Genomic DNA, 10,132 nt, shown 5'->3' on the forward strand with positions numbered 1-10,132 from the left:
GGAAACAAGTTATATCCAGGGTCGACAAGATGAGTCATTTTCGGGCTGACTTCCAAAAGGATGATAGTCCCTACAAGTGCCAAGCTCAGCATATGTGGCACTGCAAGATCATAATGGGGAGAGATACCATTGAGCCAGACAGGTATCATGTAGGTTGTGCTCCTTTATACTAGGGTTGTTTGGAAGACAATCATGATGGTCTAGGCCAGCCAAGGTTTGCTCGAGGTCACAGAATTATAGATGAAATGGTCGAGGCACAGGTCAAGAACAACCAGCTGTGCAAAAGAATCCGGGAGCACGAAAGCGAACACCACGAGATACAAGAGTCCAACCAGAAGCTGATTGAGGAATGGAAGGACATGGCTATCAGTTCCAACAAGCGGCTAGGATACTTGGAGCGAGGCATAGTGGAACTAGAGAGAAAATTTCTCAAGAGTGTCAAAGATTGTCAAAGTGCTGAAGGGACCAAAGGTGGACACCTAGCCAGAGCATACCTATTGCTGGGACTTCGCGAGTTGGGGAAGCTGTTCGACAGAGCCAAGGATGTCGAATCTGGGGAAGGTCCTTCAGGGACCAAGTAGATAGGAGTTTATCTTTTCATTTTATAAATGTAATAAGGCCAATGGCCATTAGTGACTTTTATTTCCTGTTTATTTAGTATCAATTTGGGATTCGTCTTATTTCTTTATCAATAGAATGAGGAATTTAACATTCTAAGTTCTCCAAATCAATTTGTCGCTAGGCCTACCTCGGGCACAAAAAGGTCCCCAAATTAGGACATGATTTACATTCCCGCACTATGTGTTTAAATATTGCAATACTTTTTATGATCTTCACTAACTTTGTTACCTTTTTGTTTTATTCTTTGTTTTTGTTTTTATTATTCCCCTCCCCAAAGTTTAGTTCGTATATTCTGGCATCATTATCCTATTCAACCAGATCCAGGGGCCCTCCACCCACTCCGCCTCTTTGTCCCATCAAAAATAAGAACAAAAGCAAGATGGAAGATCTAAACAACGTCAGGAAGGAGAATTCAACTGAATGGATAGAGGCCACTAATGGCCATGGCACTCAGGTTCCTAAGGAGAATGTGTCACAACTAGAATAGAAGTTGCTGAAATTCTAAGAAGAGCTCGATCTGGTTCGGAATCTGGAAAGCCTGTCATTTTCCCTCAGCACCCCAGATATCAACTTTCCCCACACTCAAAACTCTACACCTCCTCAAAATATCCTAAAGCAATAGAATCATCTTGTTCTTCACCATGACACTATTCCACCAAAGGCCCAATGAAACACCTTCCATATCCCAAACAACACTCCACTACTCATCCCAGAACCCCAAAACTCCACAAATGACAAGTTCACACCCACCATAACACCCCTATCTACATGGAGACCATGCCACACTCCACCCAACCTATCTCAAGCACACCCGAGTTTGATGAAAAAAATCTTCTTATTAGAAACCCGGCTGAGGAAATTAAGAAATTGACTAGCCGAATTCAGGGCGTTGAAGGAAGTAAAGGAATCGAGGGGCTAAACTATGATGATCTTTGCATACAGCCTGATGTCGAACTTCCCGAGGGGTACAAACCTCCTATGTTCGAAATGTTTGATGGTACAGGTGATCCAAGGGTCTATCTAAGGACATACTGCGACAAGCTAGTTGGAGTAGGGAAAGATGAGAGAATCTGCATGAAGCCATTCATGAGGAGTTTGGAAGGAGATACGTTATCTTGGTACATCAACCAAGATTTAAAGAAGTGGTCAAACTGGGTAAGCCTGGCGTTCGACTTTATGGACAGGTTCAGGTTAAATACAAAGAATATGCCAGATGTGTTCTATATTCAGAATCTCAAGAAGAATCCCATAGAGATGTTTCGCGAGTATGCTACTCATTGGAGGTCCGAAGCTGCTAAGGTTAGACCTGCCTTAGAAGAGGAACAGATGAACAAGTTCTTTGTTCGGGCTCAGGACCCGCAGTATTATGAACGGTTGATGATGATTGAGAACAATAAATTCTCCAACATTATCAAAGTGGGTGAAAGAATTGAAGAAGGTATCAAGAGTGGTATGCTTACAAAATTCGAGGCCTTGTAAGCTATAAATAAGGCCTTACAATCCGGTGGTGTGTCCAAGAAAAGGGACGTAGGGGCCGTGATGGTTGCACAAAAGACCAAGTCTCCCCTCAAATACCAAACTTGCCTAATACCTCCATTGATATATCAGCCAACCCCAAATTACCAAGCACCTTCACCCTCATACAAAGCTCCACCGCCAACTTATTAGTCACCTCCACCTCCTACATATCAGCCTACTTCACCTAGATATTCCCAACCCGCAAATGTCTACCAAACCTATAATGCTTAACCATCCCACTAGAAATCAAATCATACACGCCAAAACATCCCTAGACCCCGACCTAATTTTGATCGCAGACCTCCACAATAATATACAGCCATTGCTGAACCCATTGACCAGTTGTTTGAGAGACTCAAAGCCGCTGGTTATGTCACCCCTATCCCTGCTGCAACCCTTGAGAACCCTTCTCAGTGGGTTAATCCAAACAAATCATATGCATACCACTCATGCATGAAAGGGCACACCATCGATGAATGCCAGTCCTTGAAGGACAAAATACAGTCCTTAATTGATAAGAAGATTATTGTAGCAAAGGAACCCACTCCAAATATCCGCAACAACCCTCTACCAGACCACAAGGGTGGGGGTATCCACATGATTGAAATAGAAGATGACTATGATCCCGAGGGATCAATCGGTTTGATCATAGAAGGTGATGACCCAAAGAAGCCAATAATTACCCTCAATCCAATCATAGTCCAGATTCAACTGTCTGAGGGCGCTGAGGTGAATATGTCTATGCCACTTGAGTTTGAAGCAACATCATCCACAAAGACACCAGCACCGATTGAGGTTGAAATCATGTCTCCAGCAAATACACCCGCACTATTTGAGGTTGCAGTTTTACCACCCAAGGCACATGCTCCGTTTGGAGTGAGGATAGCCACGCTGATCCCAGTGGCAATGTCGACCATGGCACCATTCCATACAAAGGCTGTACCCTGGGACGATATGGCCGAAGCGAGAAGGAAAGGCAAGGTTAGGTTCAAAGAAACTGTTGCAGCACAGGGTATGACAAAAACTGGTAGAGTCTATACCCCTGAACATATAGCTGAGTCAAGTAAACAGGCATCCAATCGGCCACCCCTCATTGAGACGGGTCCAGACGACCTTTGGAGAAAGATACATGCTAAGGAGTATTCGGTCATAGACTAGTTAAATAAGACGCTAGCACAAATCTCCATCCTCTCCTTGCTGCAAAACTCCGAGGCACACCAAAATGCTATATTAAAAGTGCCGAGTGAAGCGTACGTACCAAGCAACATTACTGGCGGGGAAATGGTTAACATGGTAGGACAAGTTTTGGAGAGCCATAAGATCACCTTTTATGAGGACGAGCTGCAACCTTAAGGGTTGGAGCGCAACAAGGAACTACACATCACCCTGCAATGCGAGGACTATTTCATCACCAGAATCCTGATCGATGGAGGTTCCAGTCTAAATATTTGTCCACTTGTAACACTTAAGAAGTTGGGTAATGGGCTACACGAGATAAAATATGAAACTATCAATGTGAAAGCCTTCAATGGTTATCAGAGGTCCACCATTGGTGAGATTGTCCTATGCTTGCAGATGGGACCAACATGGTTCGATGTCGATTTCTATGTGATAGACGCGCCAGCATCTTACAACCTGCTATTGGGATGGCGATGGATTCATGTTGCTGGTGTCGTACCATCAACTCTGCATCAGGAAGTAAAATTCGAATGGAATCACCAAGAGGTGATCATTCATGGCAATGGTATGAACCCTATATACAGTCTACAGAACATTCCGGCAATCGAGGGAATAAGGAAGCTATATGGAGAGACTTACCATCACATTGAACGGGTAAACGTTGTTGACAAGGACAAATGGTGGGATAACAAAATCAAGAGTATAATGAATTGGAGTGGGTACGAACCTGGCAAGGGGCTCAGCAAGAACCTCCAGGGAATCTCTAAGCCCATAAAACTCAAGAAGCATGGCACTACCTTTGGTTTGGGATATGAATATACGTGGGAGGAATTCAACAACTGGTCGCTCCCATGGCGCAGTCCTTACTATCTATTAGAGCAACCAATACTGCATCTGGAGCAGACTTTCCAACAGGGTGACATTTCTTATGGGTCAGATGAAGAAGAAGCACTTACAGCGGTGAAGAACTTATTCCTAGAAGACAATGACATGGATTGTCATGTTGTTCTCGAGGAGGAGGGGGAGGAAGGCCCTTCTATACAGGCTGTGAGCAGAGGGGCACGCCTCAACAATTGGACCATCAGAACAACCAGAGCCCGACAAGCCTCAGGGTAGCAAGGCTAAAACAAGCATCATGCACTGTTTTTATTTACTAAATGATTTTCTTTTCGCATTTTTATTCCCGCAATAAGATCTTCAATGTTCAAAATGGTTATGCAATTTATCAAATCATTTTGACTTTTCTTTTGAATCAACACTCATAATCATTTTCTCTCATTACTTTACTTATACAACATTACTATTACTTATCTTGATGAATCAATGATTGTGACATGCAATAAGACAACACAACAAACGGATATTGATTCAGAGGAAGATTACATACCAGATGAGATTCTCAAAGAAGTTGAGAACTTTGAGAACAGACCTAAGTCCAACCTGGACGAGACATAAATTGTTAACCTGGGAGATGTAGAAAACGTCAAGGAAACACGAATTAGCATTCACCTACCGCCATCAAAAAAGGAAGAATACACTGAATTTCTAAAGGAATATGAGGACATATTCACTTGGTCATATGATGAAATGACTGGGCTGAACGTCTATTGTAGCTCTCAAACTACCAACCGACCCGATGTGCCCACCGGTAAAGCAAAAGCTCAGAAAGTTCAAACCTGATATGAGTCTGAAGATCAAGGAAGAAGTCACCATGTAGGTCAAAGCTAAGGTTCTCAGGATAGTAGAATACCCGACATGGTTAGCCAATATTGTACCAGTGCCAAAGAAGGATGGGAAGGTCATAGTCAGCGTCGACTACCGGGATCTCAACCGGTCCAGTCCAAAAGACGACTTCCCTTTGCCGAATATACACATCCTGATTAAGAATTGTGCCAAGCATGAGCTGCAGTCATTTGTAGATTGTTTTGCTGGTTATCATCAGATCTTGATGGATGAAGAAGATGCTGAGAAAATGGCCTTCATTACGCCGTGGGGAATGTACTATTACAAGATGATGTCGTTCGGCCTGAAGAATGCAAGGGCCACCTACATGAGGGCCAAGGCTATCATTTTTCATGATATGATACACAAGGAGATTGAGGTATACGTTGATGATGTCATCATCAAGTCCAAGATGGCCACTGATCACATGGAAGATTTGAGGAAGTTCTTCAATAGATTGCGAAGGTACAACCTGAAACTGAATCCCGCAAAGTGCGCATTTGGAGTTCCTACTGGAAAATTGCTTGGGTTTATTATGAGTCATCGAGGAATAGAACTGGATCCATCGAAAGTCAAAGCTATTTAAGAATTTCCACCACCAAAGAACAAGAAAGATGTGATGAGCTTCTTGGGAAGGCTCAATTACATCAGCCGATTCATAGCACAGTATGCGGTTATTTGTGAGCCAATCTTTAAGATGTTGAAGAAGGACACCGCTACCAAATGGACTGATGACTGCCAAAAGGCCTTCAACAGAATCAAGGAGTACCTATCAACATCACCAGTCTTAGTCCCACCCGAGCCAGGTAGACCCTTATTACTATACCTTGTAGTATTGGATGGAGCTTTCGGTTATGTTCTGGGGCACCATGATGAAACGGGGAGAAAGGAGCAGGCCATTTATTATCTCAGCAAGAAGTTCACCCCGTACGAGGCTCCGTATTCTCGGTTTGAGCGCACCTGTTGTGCTTTGACCTGGGTAGCTCAAAAGCTGAGGCATTACTTATGTGCCTATACTACATATCTCATATCAAGGATGGATCCTTTAAAGTACATCTTTCAGAAGCCCATGCCTACTGGCAAGCTAGCCAAGTGGCAAATCCTGCAGAGTGAGTTTGACATTGTCTACGTAACTCAAAAAGCAGTCAAGGGACAAGCACTGGCAGACCACCTCGCTGAGAATCCCGTGGATGGAAAATACGAACCCCTGAAAACGTATTTTCTAGACGAAGAGGTATCATTCATAGGAGAGGACATTCAGAATCCTATGACGGCTAGAGAATGTTTTTCGATGGAGAAGCAAATTTCAAAGGAGTTGACCTAGGAGCAGTCCTAGTATCAGAAATCGGTTAGCATTATCCGGTGTCTGCCAAACTCAGGTTCCCGTGCACCAACAATATGGCCGAGTATGAAGCCTGCATCATAGGACTCAAAATGGCCATTAACATGAACGTTCAAGAGTTGCTTGTGATTGGAGATTCAGACCTACTTATACATCATGTGCGAGAAGAATGGCCAACTAAGTACTCCAAGATACTCCCGTATCTGCATCATTTACAGGAATCAAGAAAGATGTTCACGAAGACGGAATTTTAGCATGTTCCTAGTCCAGAATGAATTCGCCGATGCACTGGCTACCCTGTCATCTACAGCATCCAGACAAGAATTTCATTTATCCCATTCCAGTAAAGATCCATGATTAGCCAGCTTACTGTGCCCATGTTGAAGATGAAGCAGACGAAAAGCCTTGGTTTCATGATAACAAGGAGTATTTGGCAAAAGGAAAGTACCTAGAGCTTGCAAATCCTACTAAGAAACGCACACTTCGGAGATTGGACAACAACTTATTTCATAGTGGAGGAATCCTGTATAGGAGGACTCCCGATTTGGAACTACTAAGGTTTGTCGACGCAAAGGAACCTTCCAGTCTACTAGAGGAAATTCATGCTGGGACTTGCGGTCCACATATGAACGGTTTTATCTTAGCAAAAAAGATACTCCGGGTTGGTTATTTTTGGATGACTATGGAAACGGAGTGCATCCCATATGTCCAGAAATGTTACTGTTGTCAGATACATGCAGACATGATAAAGGTACCTCCAAAAGAGCTTAATGCAACAAGCTCACCATGGTTGTTCGCCGCTTGGGGGATGGATGTTATTGGACCAATCGAACCTGCCGCTTCCAATGGACACAGGTTTAACTTGCTAGCCATAGACTATTTCACCAAATGGGTCGAAGCAACATCTTACAGAGCAGTAACTAAGAAATTTGTGGCAGACTTTATCCGCAACCGCATTGTTTGTTTATTCGGGATTTCAGAGCCAATCATTACTGATAATGGCTCCAACCTCAACAATGACTTGATGAAAGCTATGTATGAAACTTTCAAGATCAGACACAAGAATTCCACAGCCTATAGGCCTTAAATGAATGGAGCTGTAGAAGCCACCAACAAGGATATCAAGAAGATATTGAGGAAAATGATAGAGAAGCATAAATAGTGGCATGAAAAGTTATCATTTGCTCTATTGGGGTATCGCACCACAGTCCGCACATCAACCAGCGTAACCCCCTATATGCTGGTTTATGTTACGAAGGCTGTCATTCCCGCTAAAGTAGAAATTCCTTTCCTAAGTATCATACAAGAAGCTGAGCTCGACGACGCACAGTGGGTAAAAAGTCGTTATGAGCAACTAGCTCTTATAGACAGAAAGAGAATGAATGCAGTTTGCCTTTGTCAACTCTATCAGAACAGAATGTCCAAAGTCTTCAACAAAAGAGTCAAGCCAAGACAGTTCATACCGGGGTAGCTGGTGTTAAAGAAAATTTTTCCGCATCAAGATGAAGCCAAAGGGAAGTTCTCTCCCAGTTGGAAAGGTCCATACATGGTTCACCGGGTTCTGAAAAGAGGAGCCCTAATACTTGTGGAAATGGACGGAGAAGTCTGGCCAAAGCCAATCAATTCATATGTAGTCAAGCGTTACTATGTGTAATCTTTATGTTTTCCTTATATGATGTAAATTGAACTACGCCTGACCTGATTCCCATTTAAGAGGGGATACGTAGGCAGCCCTATGGGTTCGGTCACAATTCAATAAAGGTTGCAATGTCCCGAACCACGTCACAGTCATCGATTCATCTAGAAGCTATTTTTAATTATACATTTATGTCATATATTTACAATACTATGCATGTTTATTATCGAAACTGCTTTGTTTATCAACACTACCCCAATGATACATACAATATCACCAGATCAAAGTTGAGCAGGTCAAGCAGAGCCAGTGGGGATACAAACTAACCTTCCCCCTTTACAAAACTCACGATTTTTTTTTGGATGCAGGTACTAGAATCGCAAAATCATTAAACATACTGTACGCCCTTGAGTACGACTCTCTGAACTGTTGCACTTGCCAACATTTGCTATCAACACACAAGTAATGCTCCGCAGTCACAATGCTCCTAGTAATCACAATGCTGCAATCTACTATCAGCTAAGAAAACTCTACTGTCATTCGTTATTTTATTTTTCTTGCATAAGGCTACATTTCTGCGTTTCGAGACTAAACGTTATCTCCATCTGAATTTGCATTGCATAAGGCTACCTTTCTGCCTTCCAAGACTAAATGCTGTCTCCATCTGCATTCTTGCATAAGGCTACCATTCTACCTTTCGAGACTAAACGCTGTCTCCATCTGCATTTTTGCATAAGGCTACCATTCTACCTTCTGAGACTAAACGTTGTCTCCATCTGCATTCTTGCATAAGGCTATTGTTCTATATTTTGAGACTAAACGCTGCCTTCATCTGCATTTTTGCATAACTCTGCCATTCTGCATTCCGAGGTTAAGATCTACCTCCATCTGCATTCGCACCTTTGCATAAGGCTATCATTTTGCCTTCCGAGGCTAACCTTTGCCTCCTACTTTCTTTGGAACTAAGAACTATCCCAAGCACTATTTATTTTGCTTTAATTGCGGGCTAAGCTTTGCCCTTCAATTCGCAAGACTAAGCTCTGTCTTCTCTGCATCATGCTACTACATCATTCATGGGCTGAAATATCGCCAACTCATCCGGAGGCGTCATCATTCCGAGACACCATCTTCATAGCCCGAGAACACCATGTCATGGCCTGAGGATCCCTTTCAATCTTTTTGCATATCATTATTCAAAGGCGTCATAGTTCGGAGTCACCATTCGCATAGCCCGAGAGGATCATTTCATGGCCTGTGAATCCTTTATCATACACTTCATGGCCCAGGACGTCATCCTAACCGTCCAAAGACAACATTCATGGTCCGACGGGAATTTGCATCATGTTTAAATTTATGCACAGAATACACTTGTATTGTGTAATTGCAGGTAAACCGGTGACAAATGGCCATCTTGGAAGGAGCAATCCCACTCCAGTTCCCGCAGCCATATCAAACCTAACCATTCCCGTAAGTCATCCACTTACCCCGCCCTAGATATTGCGTCTGTTCTTGAAAAGTCTCCATCGGCATACTCCGTTGATGGATCATGAACTACATACAACCTGATTCCTGTAAAACCAGGGATATGTAGGTATCTCGGAAGCCAGGGTGCGGCCTAAACCTCTTCAAACCATTTCGCTCGGTCAAAATTGGCAATCATATCTTTACCCGACAACTCTTTCATCCTTCCCGGGTAAAGAAACGCAGTTGTTGATACCTAATTTTTCCCTATATATTTTTAATTTACAAAATAACTTCAAAATAGCATATAAATGCATACATAAGCATGTCCAAATGTTTTATTATTTTTCCATAATTTTAAAAGGTTTTAAAATCAATTTATTCCCCTTTTTTCATCCATAAAATCCCAATAATTATTTCCAAAATTATTATTTTTGATGTTTCATTTATTTTATTCTTATATTTATGCCAAAATATGGCTAAGGTAAGTTTACAGTTTTATTTTGTATTTCTTAAAGCTAATTGCACACAATTGCAATATTAGCCATTTTTAGGTTTAAATTTGTTTCATGTTTAATTATATATTACAAATCATTTTAGTGCTTTCAATTTGTTTTCAAAAATTTATTTACTATTTTTAAAAAATTAAAAGG

At 42.2% G+C, this 10,132-nt stretch overlaps 2 protein-coding genes across 2 annotated transcripts; both read left to right on the forward strand.

Annotated features, from left to right (window-relative positions):
- Positions 1–245: 245 nt before the first annotated feature.
- On the forward strand, positions 246–4,773 carry LOC138875209 (uncharacterized). Its single transcript, XM_070154033.1, has 5 exons — positions 246–471; positions 1,625–2,071; positions 2,501–3,285; positions 3,679–4,362; positions 4,663–4,773. Exons 1-5 carry the CDS (start codon positions 246–248, stop codon positions 4,771–4,773), a joined length of 2,253 nt encoding a protein of 750 aa, XP_070010134.1.
- A 2,291-nt stretch (positions 4,774–7,064) lies between these two features.
- On the forward strand, positions 7,065–8,393 carry LOC138875210 (uncharacterized). Its single transcript, XM_070154034.1, has 2 exons — positions 7,065–7,417; positions 8,387–8,393. The coding sequence occupies exons 1-2, from the start codon at positions 7,065–7,067 to the stop codon at positions 8,391–8,393; spliced, it is 360 nt and encodes a 119-aa protein (XP_070010135.1).
- Positions 8,394–10,132: the final 1,739 nt, after the last annotated feature.

This window comes from Nicotiana sylvestris, chromosome 8, assembly GCF_000393655.2.
Source record: "Nicotiana sylvestris chromosome 8, ASM39365v2, whole genome shotgun sequence".
In the NCBI taxonomy this organism is placed as follows: domain Eukaryota; kingdom Viridiplantae; phylum Streptophyta; class Magnoliopsida; order Solanales; family Solanaceae; genus Nicotiana; species Nicotiana sylvestris.

Excerpts from the sequence above, each read along its gene's own strand:
- LOC138875209 (XM_070154033.1), top strand. The coding sequence starts at position 246 with ATGGTCGAGGCACAGGTCAAGAACAACCAGCTGTGCAAAAGAATCCGG. Across the intron at positions 3,286-3,678 it reads TACATGCTAAGGAGTATTCG|AGGTCCACCATTGGTGAGAT; the intron begins GTCATAGACTAG and ends AATGGTTATCAG. Across the intron at positions 4,363-4,662 it reads AGGAAGGCCCTTCTATACAG|ACAACACAACAAACGGATAT; the intron begins GCTGTGAGCAGA and ends ACATGCAATAAG.
- LOC138875210 (XM_070154034.1), top strand. The coding sequence starts at position 7,065 with ATGGAAACGGAGTGCATCCCATATGTCCAGAAATGTTACTGTTGTCAG.